The sequence below is a fragment of the Phocoena sinus genome, chromosome 11, assembly GCF_008692025.1.
Source record: "Phocoena sinus isolate mPhoSin1 chromosome 11, mPhoSin1.pri, whole genome shotgun sequence".
In the NCBI taxonomy this organism is placed as follows: Eukaryota; Metazoa; Chordata; class Mammalia; order Artiodactyla; family Phocoenidae; genus Phocoena; species Phocoena sinus.
In genome coordinates, this window is record NC_045773.1 from 38,261,461 (window position 1) to 38,281,300 (window position 19,840).

The following is a 19,840-nucleotide window of genomic DNA, read 5'->3' on the forward strand; positions in this document are numbered from 1 at the left end:
TTCAATATTCTGTGATAAACCATAATGGAAATGAATATTAAAAAAAAAGAATATATATTTGTATAACTGAATCACTTTGCTCTTCAGCAGAAATGAACACATTGTAAATCAACTATACTTCAATAAAAAAATTCACACACACACACACACACACACACACACACACACACACACACACAAAGGCTGTCCCTAAACGTGTGGGAAGTGGATACTGGCTCTGTGAGCTGGTGGCTTCAACATCTACCCTGTTGGGTGAGGGGAGATCTGTCCAGGAGCAACAGATCATTCATTTGTGCCACTTTCAACCTTTAGGCCCCATTCATCCTCTACCCCACCACCATGCTGTAAGTGGGCCCTGGGAGTCTCTGCAGCCCCTACACACTGCCCAGGGGGTTGGGGTGGTGCAGGAGCCCAGGTTTGTTAAACCAACAAGAACCTTTCTACATATTGGGTCTACTTAAAGTGGGACCATTCCACTGCCTCCCCATCGCCACCTGGCTCCCCTTGCCTGCCAGGTATGGCCCTAAGCCCCACTGGATCCGTGTGCCTCCATAGCTATTGGCTTCCCCTGCCAGAGCTTGACTCGTTAAATTTGGCCTGGGGCCCCCAGCCTCACTTCCTCCTCTCCAGCAGCTCCCCACATATCCTGGTCTTCCCCGCCTCTGGACATTTGCTTGTGCTGGACCCTCTGCTGAGATCTGGCTGGAAGGATGCAGAAGAATGGGAATTTTGTTGATTCCCAGGGCAGGGGCAGCTGAACTGTAAGGGCTGTGGATTTGTCTTGCCAATTCTGAGTCCTGAGTTCCTGGCAAGACACAAAGCCAGGTGAGAAAGCAAGTGAACGAATGATCAAACAACTGAGTAAGTGAATGGACGCTGGGCTTGCAAAAGAGACCGTGCGGGAACTGGTGGTCAAGCCACATTGGTGGGGGGGTGGGGCAGGAGGGACAGAATCTGGGTGTGGGCTGAACCCCCGTCCTCCCTCCTTTGCCAAGGAGAAAGCCAAAGTCCAGTCCCAGAGCCAGTGTTTATTAGCAAGATGGAACCCAAGGGCAGGTGTGGCCTGGACAGCAGAGGGCTGCCAGGAGCCCCCATCCACCTACCCAACTGCCCCCCAGAGCTATTTACACCCATCATCTGAAGTGGTGGGCAGAAGGGAGCCCTGGGGAGCCCCTGCAGGCCCCAGGCCTCCACCATGACCCCCTCTCCCCTCAGCGCTGCCTGAGCCTGGCCCCTCTGCTTTTCTCCCAGCCCCTGCATCACAGCAGCACGGAGAAAGCAAAGAGGAGGTAGAATGGCCAGGCAGGGAAGGAAGGAGGGGCTGGAGGGGCTGCCCCACCCAGGCAGGGCTCCTCTTCTCCTGTCCCCAATAAATAGAGAATAAATACCCAGGAAAGGGCTGGCCTTGACTGAGTGCCCCTCTCCCAGGCAGGGGCCGGCATCCTGTGCCAGCCCCTTCTTCCCTTCTCTGAGTGCATCTGAGCCCTTACTCCCACCCCCGGTCTCCAAAGCAGTCCTCGCATCCACATGTATGCCACCAGCAAACATGGGCGAAGGTGTACAGTCCGTGCCCCATCCAGGTAGAGCTTGCTCCTTCCCTGTGTCCTGTAGATCCTGGCGGTGGCTGTCGAGCAGATAGACTCCCAGCTGAGCCTGGGGACTGTGTGGTCCTGGCCTGGCCCGGCCAACTGGCCGGGCCTGGTTAGGTGGGCTCCGTTTTCTGCCGTCTCTGACCAGCATGGGTCTAAGTTTTGGATGATGCTGCCGCTGAGGCAGGCTATTTACAACCCACCAATAAATACTGTCTTTGCAGGGGCAGGGTGTATATAGAATATAGATATTTTATATATATATATATATATATTTATCTTTTATATTAAAAGGGACGAGGACTAGGCCGGCCCATCGCAGGGCTCAGACAGCAGACCTCATGTGTCCGGCGGGTGGTGGCGGCGGTTCCGGGGTTTTTTCTGGTCCTGGGGTTCAGGAGGCCTGGGTGCCCCTGGGGCCTCCCTGGGACTGGGGGGCACATGGCGCCAGTAGCCCTGGCAGTACTGGTGGATGAGGCCCACTTCTGGTTGGGCCAGGAGCTGCGCCAGCTCCTGGTAAGGGGGTGTGGGGGGCCCGGCACCTGGGGGCGGTGGGACGCTCACAGCTGGGGGTGGGAAGAGGGCAGCATAGACGGCGTCCTGGCCCAGTACATGCAGCTGCACTCGTGTGATGACGTGCTTGAAGTTGTTCTCGGTGGCTGTACAGGAGTAGAGGCCGCGATCACCAAGCTGCAGGGCGCGAAGCAGCAAGCCCTGTTCCGTGCGCAGGAAGCGGTCGTCTGCACGCATCTGTGGGGGCAGGGGCTGGGGCTCAGGGGCTGCAGGACCACCCTGTTGCCCCGGCCAGCTCCCCAATCAGACCACCTCTGGGGCCACCCCATGCAGGGGCACCCGTGTGGAATTTCCATATACCAAGAAAAACAAGTTTCCATATAACATCTGAATAATAAACACTTCCATTTCAGGAGGAATGACCATAAGGGGATTCTGTACAAAGAGAATTCTGGAGCCTACACACAATTTCTATTTAATGAGAATAAAGAGATGTTGGGGCACCCTCATAGAATTTCCATGTAGAAGGGATTGCCTAGAAGGTATTTCCACAATAGGAAAGCTACCCCACAGAATTTCCATATGCTGGAACTCATCCACGTGACATTTCCATAGAATGAGGTATACTGCCAATAAAGTACACACATGGAATTCTCATATAAAAAGGCATGCCTACAAGTAGTTTCCATGTAATATGGACACCCCACAGAGTTTCCATATAACTGGATTCACCCAAATGATCTCCACATAGGGAAGGGAGCTTGGAAGGACTTTCTTAGAATGAGGGCTGCCCCAGTTTGGTTCCTATACCACATTTCACCCACGTAGAATTTCGACTGTACAAGGGACTCTCCCAACCATGGTGAGGACTGTGGGGCACAGGAAATCACCTCTCGGCGCCGGTCACTCGGATCTCGCTGGAACAGCCACTTAACGGTAGCCTGGGGCGAGCGGGGCTGGCACTCAAGGAAGGCTGCGCTCCCTGCCACGCCATACTGCACAGACTCCACGGCATTCTTATTGGCTGTAGAACAAGAGGGTGCCACGTGAAAGCAGCACTACCTCTTGGCAGACTGCAAGCTGGCGAGGGGCATATACAGGGATACCCACCTATACAGGCAGGGCTGTGCCATCAGGCATCCACTCCTTGAGGGGGTGGCCGAGGACATCCCTTCTCCAAAACCCCTCACCCCCTCACCCCCACAGACCATGTGAGAATCCTTCCAGTGGGGGCCCCATGAGCAGCTCTGTGGGCTGCACAGCTCCGCACCGAGGAGCACCCAGTGGTGAGACATAGAGCACTCACCGTTGGAATTGAACCCACGGCACTGCCTGATGGGGTTCCCGTGCCGGACGTCCTGCCGGCGGCTCCGCCTGGATGAAGATAGCTCCTGAAGGAGTATTCCCAAGAAAACTTGCCCCCCAAGTCTCTATAGCCCCAAAACTCCAGGGTAGGATGTCTCACCCATAAAGTCCCCAAGGGTAATATCACATCCACCTCTAGACCTCCAGGACAGAGCCCTGGGTCTGGTGGCCAAAATTCCAAGGGTCTCGGGGTTCACACCTCTTAGAGGACGCTGTGTAGCGGGAACAGGCTTGGCCATCCCAGGCACAGTAGGGGTCCCGGGCAAGGCAGCAGTCGGCACAGGCGGCCCCATATGCCTGGCAGCGGTGCAGGCTCAGGTGTGTGACGCCCACGGCTGAGGCCACGTACAGTTGTTGCTGTGGGCAGGGGTAGGAGCTTGTCAGTTCCCTCCCCATAGCCAACCTTCCTTAGGAGCCAGTTGGGCCAGGCTCCTCCCCTTCTTGTGCTGTGCCTCAGTGTCCCCATCTCTTTGCCAAGGGCTTGACCCCAAAGTGAAGCAGCCTCCATCCCTACCCTCAGCCCACCTCGCCAAAACTCACCCTCTTGGAAGAGATGGTCATGGTCTTAACAGATGCCGGGTCCTAGAAGAAGAGAGGGATTAGCTTATGACCCTGGGGACCCCCTTCCTGTCCTGACCTGGAGGTCTGAGGTCAGGAGGTGGTACTGAGGAGAGCCATGGTGAGGAGGACAGGACTGGGTGGTGTCACACCCACCTTGAAGACCTCCACCTCCTCTAGCATGAGCTCCTCCATCTGCTGGTCATCCTTAGGCAGCACAATGACCTTCTGCACTGTCCCGCGGTCTGGAACGGGCCGGGCAGGGCCTCAGTGGGGCTGAGGACGCTGGGAAAGGGGCACCAGCCTCAGCCCCTTCCCCCACCAGGGCCCAGACCCCCCAAGGGCAGTGGAGTGGGAGAGTTGCCAAGGTTGAAGAGTTGCCCCCAGATGAGGGGAAGAGGTCTAAGGAGACTGGCCCTGGATAAGGGGGGAGTCACAGCTAGAGTCTGCTCCTCTGACCCCAGACCCTCATTTTGGGAAGCTGCGAACAGGCTGCAGGAAGTGTTCCCTTATGTTGAGGGCTACTGGAACAGCGGTGGGTGCAGTTTGCATGTGCACACGAGAGCATGTGTGTCAGTATTTGGACCCAGGTATGCTGGAGGTGTCTGGCTCTGTCCTCCCTCTTTCTGCCCAAACATGGGTCCCCAGGCACCCAGTGTCCCTGCTCTCCCGGCCACCAGGGATAGGGATGAAAATGGGGTTTCGCCATCCCCATTCTCAGTTATCCTGGTAATAGAGAGAAGCCTCCAAAGGATGAAGATGGCAGAGCTGACATTGACAACCCTGTAATAACCCCCTAGCAGGGCAGGGCCCAGCCCTATGGATCAGTACCCTCCACCCAGTGGGCCCAGTGTGGGAGGGGCCGGGAGCAGCAGTGGGTACCTGTGCCCAGGAAAAGCACCTCATAGCGCCCGTCGGCTGCATCCACCTGGTCCACGGCAACAGTGGTGAGACGGTAAGGAGAGCCTGTGCGGACCACTAGGGGCCGCCGCTGCAGAGGGTAAACGGCCTGGTACATGAGTGGGTGGGTGCGCATGAAGTTGATCACTTCATCAGGATAGTCCTTGGTGGACTTCATGGATGGCGTGAAGGTTCCACCAGGGCACTGCAGGCAGGTGATGAGTGTCAGGCCCAGGCTGCCCAGGGCACCCTGGACCCATTAGCTTCAAAAGAGGTCTCCGCTCTGTCTGTCCCCACCAGCTCCACCTGCTCCGCTTCTCAGAACACCCATCTGGGCTTTTGCCCAATACCCAACCTCTCTGCACGTCCTGCACCAGCTGAGGTCCCAAGGTCTCACATGGTCAAATCCCATGGCCATCTCCCCAGCTTCATGTGCCATGACTTTGTGGCAGCGTTTGGCAGAGCTGACAATGGCCTTTCTAGGTCCTCATCCCCACCCGCTTGTCTCCTTCCTCTGACTGTTCTTCCAGTGCACCACTTCCCCAGCTCCACCCCTGCTCAGCAGGATGGCAGGCCCGGAGATCCTTTAACACCCTAGGCATGTGATCCGATCACGAAGCCCTCCTGCTTAGACTCCCGCAGTGGTCCATGTCACACCAAGATCAGGTGAATCGCCTCCCACTACTGCAGGGGCTCCTGCTCACCCCCATCTCCAGCCTGCCTTGAAGACTTCCCTACAACTTTCAGCCTCCAAACAGCCTCCCAGAGGGAGCAGCCTGCCACACCCAGCCACCATCTTTGTTTCAGGATTCTAGCTGGATTCTTTCACAGCCCGACACTGTGTGTAAACGGTGGAGTTTTCCTTACGGTGTGTTTTGTTTTAACTTCAGCTTTATTGAGGATGAATGGTGAGTTTATGTGTGTATGGTCCACCTCCGCCCCCGCCCCCGCCAACTTGGCTGTGAGTGCCACGATGGTGCGGCCCATGTCTGCAAAGGGCCTGATCCAGCACAGTTCTCGTGGAAAGAGAGGAAAGGGAAAGGTGGAGTGAGTGGGGTCCTCACCGTGCCGGGCCGTGGGTAGGGCATCTTCCCTGAGAAGGGCATCCATTGGTAGTTGGGGCCCTCCTTGTGGGCAAAGGGCCCATTGAAGACCATGCGAATGTCAGCCATGGAGTAGACACACACGGCAGAGCCTCGGAACACAGAGCTGCGGGCAAGGCAGGCTGCTGCTGCGGGTGGGGCAGACCCTTGGCCCAGGGTCCCTCCCCAGCCTGCCCTCACCCACAGCTCCCCAGCAGGATGGGGTCCTCCACAAATCACAGCTCCCTACTCAGCCACACCCTGCCACTGCCGGCCCCAGCCCCAGTCTCACCCCGAGGAGATAAAGACAGCGTAAATGACTGGGTTCCTCACATCTTGGGTCTGCTGGACAAACACATCCTCTGGGGACAGAAGGAGAGGGAGCTGGGAGGGTACCTTGGCCTCGAGCCCCAAGGCCCTGCCCAGTCCTGGGTGGGGGGCACCAGGCTTCCCCTGACCACCCATCCGGCCGCCATCCCCTGCAGTAGCCATAGGCCCCCGCCCGCCTGCCGGGTGCTCACGGAGCTCGTCAAAGTGGGTCTCGATGCCATCCTCGCCTGGCACAGAGCAGACCAGCCTTGCCTTCAGGAATGTGCTCCACTTGTTGACCAGGCAGCAGTGGCCGCCGTCATCGTTCTGGGGGGCAGGGGGCAGGGGCTGGGTCAGATCAGCTCACTCACCTCAAAGACCCTGACAGAGCAGGGCTGATGGAACCAGGACTGGGCCTGGGGAGGGGGCAGCAAGGGGCCTCATACCAGGCAGATCCGCCCGATGCGGGCATACACGGCGGGGCTCTGCGGTGCCTCCGCAGACCGCTCACGGAAGAAGAAGTAGAGCTTGTCGTCATTGCGCTCGGCACTGTCAGGGATGAGCTCAGCGTGGATGAATGAAGGGTCTGCAGGTGTGCAGGCGTCAGTGAACCGCACCCTCCTTGGACAAAGCCTCTTTCCCGGGCCAGGTACAAGAAGACCCCCGAGTCTTCCCGGGATAAGAAACTACCCCTGCTCCAGCCAGTCAAGGGCCAAAAATTCTCCCACGAGTGTTTCTTTATGATCTCTGTGCCGCACCCCAGACATGCTGCCCACTGGAGGTGTTGTGGGCTCTGCTCACCATTGAGCCACCGGGAGTTGTACTGATCCGTGCGCATGGCCGTCTGCTTTCCAAGCGTGCGGAAGATGGCCGCGTCGGTGCCCATGAAGTCGATGTACACACCTGCATAGAGCTCCTCGTCTGTGGGTGGGCCAGTGGGTCAGTCAGGGGGACGCCCTTGGCTAAGGCCGGTGCACAGCACACATGACCTCCAGGGCAGGGTCCCATCTCCCCCTCAGGTTCTCCAGGGCGATTGTATCAGTGGGGCGTTGGTGAATGTTTTAACAACTGGCTCTGGGAGGACTGGGATTAGCAGCAGTTGGCTCTGATTAGCAGCCAGAGCCAATTTCTGTGGTGTAAATACTCCCACCATGGCTGATCTCAAGCTGCTAACCTGAGGTCACTCACTGAAAGTAGAGTTGGGAAGACCTGCCAAAACCATTGTCTAGTGTTTCCACCCCATAGATACGAGAAATGTAAATAATCTCAAGAACATAGATAATAATAAAATGTAGTGAAATAATTAGCAAGTAATGAGTTTTGAGTATTTTTACCTTTGTTTTTAAAGTAATTTATTTAACTGTAAGTGTATATAATTTGCTTTCTAACAATAGCTGTGTTTAGTAGCTGGCTCACAGAATACCTGAAAATTTGAACAGAAAATTTGACAAACACACTGGCTCCAGCACACCACTCCAAGTCTTCCCTCTAGACTCCCCCAGGGCAGGCCCTGTCTTCCCCCATCAGACTCCCTGGTCTGGACCCTGCCATCCGGCTAGGACCTTCTTACTCACCAAGAGGGAGAGGATAATGCCCACCCTCTGCCTTTCCCAGGCTTGGAGGTGGCACACTGCCCAGTAGCTGCTGAGAGGTAGACTCAGTTGGGCAGCCAGAAAGTAGGCAGAGTGCAGGGACCTGGGTCAGCAGTGGCCTCACCCAACCTGGGGGTAGGGGCAACAGCTGCTTCTGAGGCCCCAGGCAGGACTCCTCCCCAGAAAACATTCTCCCAACTCTCTCAGACACTTGGCCAGACCAGAAACATGGCCAGACCAGAAACAAACTCCCCAAGCTGGTCTCTGGGCCAGGACTCTCCATTGGTGCTGCCTTGTGGGCCTCTCCCAGCCTGACAGACAATCCGAGAACATGCTATGGGACCACTGCCTCATACCACCCTCAGTACAGACTCCACTTGTCTTCTCTTCCAGGAAGCCTGTGGCCAGGAGGGTTCTGGCCTTTGCATGGACCACACTGTGGATTTCAGGGTAGAATCTGTCCCCTGCGCCCACCGCACCCCCATTCGAGGGGATAGATGGAGGCTCATACCACCTAGTCTCTGCCCCTCTGCGCACACTGGGGTCTGGTCTGTACCCTTCCCCTTGCCAAGTGGGGCCACATTGTGGGGGTGATGGGGGGGCAGGTTTCAGACACAGCAGTTTCATGGTCTCTTCCCTGGGGTAAAGTGTTGGTGCCATGCTCCCTGCTCCAGAGGCAGAAGTCACACCTTTAGGCTTTAGAACCAGGGTGGGGTGGGAGCACTCACTGATGAGGGCTGAGGCTGTGTCCAGCTTGGGGTCGTAGGGACACTTGCCCTTTCCTGACTCGAGTTTCTCAGGCTCCAGGTAGAAGATGTAATCCTGCAAGGCAGAGAGGGGCTCGGCATCATCCAAGCCATCCCGCACACGAAAGGCAAGGGTCATCAAGCTCCCAGGGTGAGAGCGAGCCCCCAGGGAAACCCTGAAGCCACCCTGCTCCACTCCCCAGATTTCAATGGGTTTTAACTCTATCTTGCCAGGTCTCCCAGGGCAGGGCGGTGCTGAGGGTTCCCAGGGAGGTGCTTCCTGGTCTAGATCTCAGATAAGACCTGGGAATCACGTCTCGGAGGACTCTGCTTTGGGGACCATGAGAGGGGCATCAGGTGGGCTTATAGGGGCTGAAGCCCCTCCATGCCAACTGGTTCAGGAAGATTCTGGCCAGGGCCCCCTTGGGACACAGAGGCACAACTCTTTGAGCTGTGGCTGCCTGTCTTGGGCCATGAAGGGCAGGGTTACTGGCCAAAGGCCTGGGATCCTGTCCTTTGCCATCAGGTCCCACCAGGCCAGAGGGCTCTGAGGTTATCGTTGTCGCCGGGTTTTGTGCCCTACCTGTGGTCCTCAGGATAGACTAATAGGCCAGGGCCTTTTCCCTGCCCCTCAGCAGAGCCCCCAGCTCCACATGTCTCCGCAGGGAGCCAGGAGCTGAGGGGTCCAGCCCAGACCACATGGAATTCACAAAGGCCCCCCGCCCCATGCCTCCCAGCCCATCCCTGAAGATGCTAGGAGGAAGGCTGGTGAAGGCACTGGGCAGGACGAGCTCATGAGGAGGTTAAGGGAGGAAGAGGAGAGAGGCACAGAGGCAGGAAGGAGGTGGCAGCAGGTGGCAGGGATGGTGATGGGAAGGTGTACACAGGCCTGCTTCCAGTTACACTCTGCACACATGACTTCCTGCACACACGGGGCTGCACACACAGCTCGGCACGCATCACTGCCAACACATGGAACCCACTGTTCACACCCTGGGCCCACACACGCAGAGTCTGAGCGGCCCCACTTCTCAGCACTCCCTGCCACAGACACGCGAGCTCAAGTGACCACTTGCTCTATCACTCACCGGCAGCCCCTGCCCCCCTGCCCGCCCCTGCCCAGCCCCAGCGCCCCCCAGCCCCGGCCCAGTCCCTCAGCCCTGTCCTGGGTCAAGTCTAGTAGACACACAGCTCTGCCCCTCCCACCCCAGGGGTTAACCCGTGCCCCAAGTGAGGCATGGGGCATGGACACCTAAGAGCTATGTGTCAGGCTGCACACATGTGCCATTTTCCCACGCTGGGTGCTAAGTAAGGTGTGGGTTGGAGAGTGCCCAACGCGTGCCCACGCATGTCTACACACGTGTTCTGAGGGCGGAGGCATGGTTGTCCCCAGGGCTCCTGTCTTTCCCACCTGATGGCTTCATGATTTCTTGTCACACTGAGGCTGACATGAGTCCAACTGGGAATGCCTTCAGAGGCTGAGGGCACTGCAGGGGAAGGAGTGGGAGGGGGACACAGAGGTGGACGGAAGACCCGGGGGAGGCTGGCCTGGGGTGCAGGCTCCTGGCTGGAAGGCCAGGCCCAGGATGAGTTCGGTTCAGAGGCAGTGCTGCCTGGCAAGAGCCTGAAGGGATGAGGCCCACCTGGCGTGGGGCTGTGGGCGTCGGGTGGAGGGCACCATCGGTGGCTCTGCTGCCTCGGCCTCTGACCACCTGCATCTGGGTCCAGGGCGTGGCCTGAGAAGACGAGGAATACGGGTTAGAGCCAGGGGTGGCAGGGGCTGGGGGAGCGGGCTCGGGCTGCCAGCTTCTCACACCACACATGCCAGGAACACATGGGAGCACCTGAGCCCCCAGAGCACATATATGCACCCCTGTGTGAACACATACACACAGCTGGGGCACACCTGCACACACCTGTGCCCCTTAGGTCCAATCGTTCTCACACACTCCCTACAAGGTCACACCAGCTCACACGCATGCCCACATGGAAATGGAGGAGGGCAAAAGCAGGCAGGGTGGGGCAGAGCTGAGGAAGGGGCAGCTCTCCCCCAGGCCGTATGGCAGAAGCTGACCCAGGCGTCCAGCCTCCTGATGCTGAGGCCCCCACCAGGCCCTCTGGCTTGGCTGCAGGGGCACCGTCCACATATGGAGGAAGCGCTCACTACATGCCAGGCACAGTGCTAAGACCTCTGAGAGCGTTAGCTCACTGCCTCCTCCTCACACCGACCTGTGAGAAAGGCAGCTATTAGCCCCATTTTCAGGAGAGGAAACTGAGGCTCTGAGAGGTGGAAGAAGTCACTCACCCAAGGTCACAGGGCCGGGAAGTGGCAGGGCTGAGGCTCAAGCCCATCCTCCCATCAGAACCCTGGAAGGTAGCTATCAGGGAGGGCAGCACAGGGCCAGGGTGGGCGAGGCTTACCTGGGCGCGGCGGCCGCGGTTTACATAGGTGCACATGGGGTTGTAGGCGCCGGTCCCGCACACATACAGGTGTGTTCGGTTCCAGGGCTGGATGAGCCTGACGAAGTTCCCGCACTCACCCTGGGGCCAGAGGGAAAGCCAAGGAAGTGCCCAGATGCCTGCCTGGCCCCAGTGCCTTCCTGAAGTCCCCTGTCCCCCGCCGCCACCTTCCCCCACCCCACCTGTGACCCCACCGCACTCACGTTGCCATCCTTGCCTGAGAGCACACACTCCTCAATGCGCTGTGGGGAGGCTGCCCAGTGGATCTGCCAGAGATGGAGGTCAGAGGGCCCGCTGGAAGGGCCCCCAGCCCTGGGGCGCGTGTCCCTCATCTCCCCACCACATCTGGGCTGGCCCTTACAATGAGGGGCTCGCGGTTGATGTCATGCAGGTCCAGAGACAGCACGTAGTCCTTGCTGCCCACATACATGCGGTCATGGTCCTCGTCCTTGAGCAGGATTCGGTAATCAGTTGTGTTGAGCAGGAAGTTGAAGAAGTGGGCCGTGCCTGTGGCCTTAAGCTCTGTGGGCAGAGGGCAGAACAGCAGTGAGGGCTCTTGGAGACCATCCACCCATACCCGCTTTGACAGAGGGGGTAGCCCCACCACACGGTCATCTTAAACCCCCAGCTTCCCCTCCAGGGCCTGCTGGGTTCCCTCTCTAGTCCCTGACATTCTGGGAGGAGAACGTGGGACAGTTGGGCAGGCCAGGGAAGGGGCCACACCCAAAGCCGGGGCACTGATTCATCGGCAGCCCAGCCAGTCTCTGGGTCCCAATGAAAGGGCAGCGGGCGTGGGCCAGGGTGTGTGATGGCATCAAAGACTCTCTGCTCAGGTGGGGAGTTAATGTTCCCATGCTCAGGGTGGGGCCAGCTTCCCACAGGGGCCTAAAAGGGTTAATGAACAGAGGGGTGGGGGGCAGGTGCAACCAGGACAGCTCACAAATGCTGGCACAGAGCCAGGGAGCCCTGTCCTCACCCCAGCTGCCAACAAGACAGAGGGCAAAGCTGGCACACAGCAAGGTCCCCACCTTGCCTGAAGAAGGTTAGCCAGGACACCGGAAAGCCCTGCTGGAGCCAAACTGCCCAACAGACCTTGGGCTTCCCCCAGACCCCACAGGGTTGCTGATGGTGGAATCCTCAGGCCACTCTGAACCATCCAGGAAGTCTTTCCCAGGAAAGAGGCCCTCCCCCCAGTGCCGCAGCATCCCCAGGGCTGGCGACAGGGTCCAGCTGAGTCCTCAGTTTCCCTTCTGTGAGTCTGGCAGCCCTGGCCCTCTCACCCTCAGGTTGCTGAGGGAAAGTCCTCCTTTCTGGGGATGAAAGACAGGAGGAAACTTGGCTAATGATAGGCCAATGACAGAGGACTCCAGGAAACTTGGGAGCCTTCCTCTGGGAGAGGGAGTTCCGAGGGGTCCCCTTGGCAAGTCCCTCCTCTACCCACCCCCAGCTAGTTTTAGCTCCGCAGGAGAGAAGAGATTGCAGTGAGGGTGATGAATGTTCACCAGCACAGGAGGCTAGAGATGGCAGCACACAGAGGAGTATGTATGCATGCACACGGCCCAGGTATACACACACGCACATATGTGTCCTACATCAGATGACACATCCACCAAGGGGAACTTACACATCGCATCTCCCTGCCCCACATCTGGTAACCCATTTCACAGGTGGGGCTATCAAGGGGGAGGTCTGGAGAGGGAGAATCTGAGCCCTGGGATCTGAGGTCACTGAGAGCCATAGATGCTGCCTGAAGGTGGAACAAGCAGGTGGCCCCATCCCATTTAGTCAAGGCTGCTGTCTCTGACTGGCCTGGCTGAACTTGACCCCTGCTGTGTGCTGGAGACCCAGGAATGGAGCTGGAGGGGCTGTGCCTGAGAGCAGCTCTGAATGGGAGCTTCAGGATGTGCTGAGATGGGTGTGTGAGGTGGGCTGGGAGCCAGGGGAGTCCCACAGCAGACCCAGAGCCCACATCTGAGGGCTGGGCAAGGCAACGGCCTTTGCCCTGCCCAGCCCTGACTATGGCAGCAAGAGAATACAGGTGATGACCTTGGCCCACCACTGGGACGCAGGGACGCCAAGGGATCAAAGGGCCGATCCCTGCCTGGCTACAGCCTCATCAGCGGTGCCTCTGAAGTCCTAGGCAGGGCAGCCTGAGCACCTGTCCTGCACCTGTTGTTGGGCCACTCGGAGTCCCCCGCCTGGCCACCCGGCCATAGTGACAACAGGAAAGTAAACACTCCCCCCCCTCGCCAACCCAGGGCCAGGAAGTGGCCAGAGAGGAAGTGGGGCTGCCAGCGGAGCCCCCCCAGGCTGGGAGAGCCCGCCAGGGGTTATTTATACCCTGGCTGGGGGCATGGCCTTGACTGCGCCCTTACCCGTCCTGCTGGGCTAGGGGGCATTTGGGGGGCAATGGGGGGAAGGGAGGCGAGGCTGAAGTGGGCACCTTCAGACACAGACACCTAAGGTGCGGGGAGCTCCAAATATCTAGCCCCAGGGATACAACCAGCCATAATGTCTACCTTCCCATCCCCGCCTAGCCTTGGGTCCCTATAATCCAGACCCTCCCCCTCTACAGTGCCACGACCCCCAAGTCCAAGTCCCCCTCCCAAGTACAGACAGAGGAGACACCATTCAGCAGATGAGGCAACTGAGACCTACGTGAGGAGCAGGAGACCAGCCTTGATCTGACATCCTCCCTCTCAACTCTCTGTGCCTGAGCCCTTTGGTAGAGGTGGGAATGGAGGGAGCCTCTTACTTAGTCATCCAGTACCTATTATGTGCAAAGCCCTGTGCTCATTAACATCCAAATTACAGATGAGAGGCACAGAGCAGGGAAGTGACATGTCAGTGTGCATGGAGCGTGATATTCCCACCCAGGTCCATGGCCTTTTGGGCTAAAGGAGGGTCAGGTGCCGGCAGAGCCAGTCCTTGGTGGTGGGGACTGCCTGTAGGGAGGGCCAGGGCCGGAAGGTGACTCGTCCTCCATTGACAGGGCACATGACTCAGGACCCTCGGGACCGCTCCCAGTGGCCACGGGATATGGCGTCAATGGCTCTGTTGTCACAGGATGTGATGTTTTGGTCTCTGTGGAAACTAAGGCGGGTGTGGGGAGCCCCCATAAGGCTGTGTGGGGTAGGAAATGGGTGGGAGCAAGGGGGAGGAATCTCTGGCTCTGGCATGGGCTTCATGACCCCAGTTGTGGTCTCGGAGCACTCATTTCCCTCATGCCAGATTGTAGTAAAGAATTCAAATAAGGGTCCCCATGACAGCCCTGCATCCCCAGCTCCAGACACGAAGACTGAGGCCCAGGGGAGAGTGGTGCTCACCTTAGGTCACAGGGTGAGGAGTGAAATTGGTGTGCTGTCCCACCTCCTCACTCTGCCGCAGGGTAGAGGAACAGGGGGCCTTCACTCCTCCAAGAAGCCCGGGTCAGGGCAGATGGTGGTTGAGTAGCCCTGGGCATGCTGCTCTGACACCCGCAGTGTCAGCAGGGCTAGAGCTTACTGGCCCTCAGCCCCACTGAGGAGCAGGGACTTGGGCCAAGGGGACCTGGGGGCCTGAGGGGGCATGGATGTGGGGGAGCTGACACGGACTGAGGTTGCTCCTGTCCTCAGGCCAGTCCCCACCTCTGCTCCACTTGCCCCAGGCCCAGCTCTGATAGCAGGAGTGTCGCCCCTCCCCCACCCCCAGGACAATACAGAGGGAGGGGCTGGGGCACAACCAAAGGCTCTGTGGGTGTCAGGGATTCAAGTTTGTATAAGCTCTGACCTTGGGGAGGGAGGGTGGTGTGCCTGAGTGATGCTCCAGGGAAGAGCTCCCCACCCCCATGCCCTCATCCAGGCTGGGCACAGGTTGGGTGGGGTGACATCCGGGAAGGCTTTTCCCGTCATGGGGAAGGAAGAGCCTTTTCTGGCATCAGACACCTCATTTCCGCAGTCGTTTCCAGCCTCTAGCACTCTCCCATGGCCGTTAGACACTTGGGGTCCTGGCCCAGAACGGCCTGGCAAAGGTCCAGAAGCAGGAATTTTCTCAGTGTAAAGGAGGCTTAATCCTGGGGGTCTCTGTTTCCTCCTCTCTGGGAAGCAGCTGATGATGCCTTACTTTAAAGGAGGTGGTGGGCGAGGACAGCACTGAGGAGGCGTGTCTGCAGCCCTCACCCGCAGACCCCGAGTGGGCGGCCCCCGACCCCTGCTGCCTGTCTCTAGGACACCAGGTCTGCTTGCCAGTGAGGCAGGGGCTGCTGCAAAAGGGGGGTCTTGGATCAGAGATGGGTACCCCGCCCCCTTGGTTACAGCCCTACAAAGCAGCAGGCCCTGACGGACAGGGTCACCTCCCTGGGCTGTGCTTGGGTACTGGGAGGTGATAGACAGGTCCCGGCAGCTCAGCCCTGACCTCTGACTTCATGTGGGCTGGTCCAGCCTTAATCCCTAAGATGAAGAGAAATGAGGCTGGGGGTGAGGGGTGGGGGTGCTGGCCGGGGTCTCTGGTCAGTACTTTATCCCCCTGCCCTTCTGAGGAGGGAAACTGAGGTGGATAAGGAGATGGTAGCAGTAGCAGCAGCAGGAATGGCAGGGTCCCTCCTGGACACTCCCATGGGCTCTAGGGAGGGTTGGCCCCCGGCCCCTTTACCACTCCCTCAAGCTGTGAGGGGCCCCAGAGGGAAGGCCCAGGGGCTGGGCTGACCCACTGGCTCTCGGCCTAATCCTCTTTTAATGAGAGGCCAGCCGGAAGGCCTCAGCCCGTGGCCACAGCCTTGTAACCCTGGAGCCCCAGCCAGGCGAGCTGGGGGCAGGGCCTCCCTAAAGCCTTTGCATGCACCTTTCTTCCTGCTCAGCACATCCACCTTACTCGTACCTCAATGCCAAGACTCCAACCCTGGCCAGGCCAATCCAGGGCCCCAGCATCTGCCTTGACATACCAGGGTGGCATCTGCCTTGTACTCCCATGGACCCTCTCTTAGGCATTTACCATTTGTTCAGGTCCAGGTCCCACATGGGGCTGGGCAGAAGAGGCTGTCACCTTTGATTCAGGGGCTGGCTCTCCCAGTCCCACCTCCCACCCCATCCCTAGGGATGTTCTAGATGGGAACCCCTAGAAGCCAGACCCAGGGTTTTGCCTGGGGCTTAAGCTGCCTCTTCGCTGGGGGGTAGGCTCCAGGTTCCTCTGGTCCCAAGCTCCTCAAAATCTGTCCTCTTCAATCCCATCTCTGGATCAAGCTGTCCAGATCGGAGACCCAGAAGCCTCCCTAGGAGGCATCCATACTCGCCCCTCTTCCCCCTAGGCAGGTGAGCCAGGTCAGTGCCAACAAAACCAATTACGGCCACTCTCACCCAATTAGCAACTAATTATGGCCTCATAGTCCATTCAACATAATTAACATGTAAATGACTCCACGTGTTTATATTCAATAACGGCTCTGATTGAATTTAATTTAAAAGTCTGAACTGGGGACCCAGTTACCGTATTTCATCACTTAAAGCTGCCACTTCCTGGGAATGTCAGCTCCTCCAGGGGAGAGGGACCCAAGGCCAGAGTGAATGGTGGAGGGGCAGGTGCCAAGACACTGGCCCAGCGCTGGAGAGGGTGGAGATGGTTGTAGTCCCTGCCACCCTGACATGCCTATCCCAGGGGTGCGGAGAGGTGGTGAAGTCAGAAGAGCCCCCAGTGGGACCCACAAGATGGGAAATCTTCTGGAACAAGGGGTCCCTTCTATAGGGCTACTGTAAACATCGCAGCTGTTCAGTAAACACCAAGCTGGAGCCGAGCTGGAGCAGCCCAGCTGGGCTAAGCTCTGCTGCAGGCTTCCCTCCCATTTTGGGGGCTAAGGGCTGGGGGTTGGGGGTTGGGGCCTGGGGCCTGGGACCGGCAGGCCCAGGCATGCTGTTCCCACGCCCGTTCCGCCCCAGCGCCCACCTGCTCCGCCCAGGAGAAGACAGGCTGGGGGCACAGCTCATCCTGACCCGGGAAAAAGCCAGGTGGGAAGGGGCAGCAGAGTCACTCCCTGGCACACACACGTGGTGGACAGCAAAGGTTCTACATCTCTCCCCACTAAGGATGTCCAGTGACTTTAGACCATTGTGTCCCAGCAGGTAGGGAGCCCTCCAGCCTCGGTGCTTCCATTGATCCCTGCCCAACCCCAGTACCACATGGTGCCTGATTGTTCTAGGTCTGGGCTGGTGGCTCAGGGGGCCAGGATGTCCTACCTGGACCCGGATGGCATGCACGGCTGCCTAGGAGGACACCTTTGGGCATCCGCAGGCCAGGCAAAGTTCAGAGCTCTTGCCCAGCTTGGAAAAGACACAGTGTGGTCAAGGAGGCTGGCTTGAAGGGTCAAGGCGGTCCCTGAGCCTGGGGTGGGAGGAGGGGGCCTGGGCCAGGCAAGCAGCTCACACTGGAATGTGCCCCAAGAAGTGGGAAGGGGGTGGGAAGAGGGGCTGGTCCTGAGGGGAGGGTGGCACCAATCCATTTCTCAGGTGGGCAGAGTGTATCAGAGCCTCCAGTTCCACAGGCCTCGGGGAGCCCACCCCTCCTCCCACATTCCAGACCTGGCCCGGAAACCCCTCACTCCTTCCTCCACCACCTCCTCCTCCCTGTGACTGCAAAAGACAACAAACTCTCCATGGCTCATTTACTCTGATAAATCAACCAGACAGACAGGCCAGGATGGGACCAACAGGCTGGTGGGTGTCAAGACCCTCCCCCTGCCCTGGGCCCAGCCCCCATCTCTGCCCTCCTCAGACTCCTGGGGTCCCTGCAGCCCCTTCACATCACCCACCCAGAGATTCCCAGGATGTCCCAGACAGTCTTAGCGCCCCCCCCTCCCCGCCAATATTCAGATGGGGACACTGAGGCACCGCACAGACAGATGTGTGCTCAGGGTCAGCCTTGAGGGATGTGGTGAGGCTGTGTCAGGACTCCAGGCATGACTTAGCTGGTCGCCAGTCCAGAAAGCAGCAGCGAGTACTCCACACAGGCCTGGTGCTAGGACTGGAGAGTGCTAAGCAAAATGACAGCGTGAGCAGCCTTGAGCAGAGGAGCCTGGAGTGCCACCCATTCCACCTCAGGTGCTGCAGGAGCCCAGGAGGCCCCCACATTCTAGCTGTTGCTCTACACTTGTAGTGTAGGACTGACAGGAGCCACCCAGGCTGGTGGACCAGCAGGTCCACACAGTGGACTCTGCCCCTGGAAGGAAATGAGGGCATCAGCACTGAGCCCTAAACGGGAAGAAACAAGGCCCTTGGCTGGGTGCAGAGACCTTAGAGGAAAGAGCATGTCCGGGTAGGAAGCCACGGAGGGGTCATGGTAGTGATGGGAGGAGATGCAGACAAGGGGAGATCAGGGGAAGGAAGGAAGGATGAAGACTGGGGGAAGGGGGTGGAGCTGAGGCCTCACGCCCCAGAGGCCTCCTGGTCCCTGGAGGGGCTTGTTGCTTTGGGGCTGTCTCTGCCCTGCAGAGATACAGCAGATAGGCAATACTTGCCAGCAGCCCCTGTGAGGATGCCACAGGTCAGCCTAGCTGAGCCTCCCTCCGCCACGGGCTGGCCTCCTGGAACCTAGGCCAGCAGCCACCGCCCAGACCCCATTCTTTGCCAGGTCAGGATCAGTAAGCAACCCCAGGAGACATCCACCCTCTCCCAGGGGCTGCTCAGCAGCCTGGGGGGCGGGGGCCTGCAGGCCTGCCAAGCTCAGGCACCCACGTGAGCTGGGCTTTGGATTCAGATCGGAGCCTTCTGGCATCCAGGCCTCTGGCAAAGGCCCTCTTGCTATTTCTAAGAAAAATGCAGCAGGAATCTTCTCTGCTTCTCCAGAGCTCTAAGGGCTCCCTTGAGGCAGGGCTCAGATTCCCAGGACAGCGCCAGGTCAGGCCAAGAAAACATACTCCCGGGCCAGTCATGTAGATGCCCAAGTGAGTAACCCAGGTCTGGTCACCCCTAGCACAAGCTGTAGGAGCTAGAACAGTGCAGGGTGTGGGGTCGGGGGGGTTGCGGGCTGTGTCACTGCAGCAGATCGTGGGCCCCAACCAGACTGGGACACTCATCTCTGGGAGAGCCCCCTCCATGGCATCCCTTCCCCAAATGCATTATCTTTTTCCCAGTATGTATTTGGTACCTCTGCCATGAAAAAAAGAGCTCAAAAACCACAAGGAGAAAGTGCAAACTCTATATCCTAGCACCAAGAGCAAGACTCCATCTAGCGTTCGCCCTTCCCCAACTGCTGCACCGCACACACCCCGCCTCTGCTCCTGCTCTTCCCGCTCCCGAAATCTCCCTTCCCGTTTGTGATGTAGCCTCCTCCACAAATCCTGTCCAGACACCCATGGTAGGCATCCTCCTCCTCCTGACCCCACTCCATCCACAGGGCTCAGGGTCCCTCTTGCAGTCCTTTCCAAACACCATCTGCTTTACCAAAGGTTAGAAATCTAGAGGGAGAGGTGAGGCAGTACGGACTCCTGGGGCACCCCCAGGATCAGCCCTCAGCCCTCTGAGGGTGTCTGCCACCCTCAGAGTAGCTCTTAGTTTCTGAGACTTCCTTTGCCAGAGCCATAACTGTATTCACAAAAAGTTAACGCACAGGGCTTCTCTGGTGGCGCAGGGGTTGAGAATCTGCCTGCTAATGCAGGGGACACGGGTTCGAGCCCTGGTCTGGGAAAATCCCACATGCCACGGAGCGGCTGGGCCCGTGAGCCACAACTACTGAGCCTGCGCGTCTGGAGCCTGTGCTCCGCA

General features: G+C 58.5%; 1 protein-coding gene across 4 annotated transcripts in view; it reads right to left on the reverse strand.

Annotated features, from left to right (window-relative positions):
• Window positions 1-1,008: 1,008 nt before the first annotated feature.
• SEMA3F (semaphorin 3F) overlaps window positions 1,009-19,840 on the reverse strand; it is a 29,324-nt gene continuing 10,492 nt past the window's right edge. For 3 of the 4 annotated variants that reach the window (XM_032650193.1, XM_032650195.1, XM_032650196.1), the window contains 17 exons: window positions 11,476-11,636; window positions 11,318-11,380; window positions 11,076-11,195; window positions 10,298-10,390; window positions 8,637-8,730; window positions 7,118-7,237; window positions 6,763-6,902; window positions 6,529-6,643; window positions 6,300-6,369; window positions 5,990-6,134; window positions 4,908-5,130; window positions 4,182-4,270; window positions 4,008-4,049; window positions 3,667-3,824; window positions 3,409-3,476; window positions 2,993-3,126; window positions 1,009-2,339 (listed from right to left, as the gene is read on the reverse strand). In XM_032650193.1, the coding sequence (XP_032506084.1) occupies window positions 1,929-2,339; window positions 2,993-3,126; window positions 3,409-3,476; window positions 3,667-3,824; window positions 4,008-4,049; window positions 4,182-4,270; window positions 4,908-5,130; window positions 5,990-6,134; window positions 6,300-6,369; window positions 6,529-6,643; window positions 6,763-6,902; window positions 7,118-7,237; window positions 8,637-8,730; window positions 10,298-10,390; window positions 11,076-11,195; window positions 11,318-11,380; window positions 11,476-11,636 (2,246 nt within the window). In that variant the 3' untranslated portion in view covers window positions 1,009-1,928. The remainder of the gene's footprint in view (window positions 2,340-2,992; window positions 3,127-3,408; window positions 3,477-3,666; window positions 3,825-4,007; window positions 4,050-4,181; window positions 4,271-4,907; window positions 5,131-5,989; window positions 6,135-6,299; window positions 6,370-6,528; window positions 6,644-6,762; window positions 6,903-7,117; window positions 7,238-8,636; window positions 8,731-10,297; window positions 10,391-11,075; window positions 11,196-11,317; window positions 11,381-11,475; window positions 11,637-19,840) is intronic. The other variant, XM_032650197.1, reaches the window with a different exon arrangement.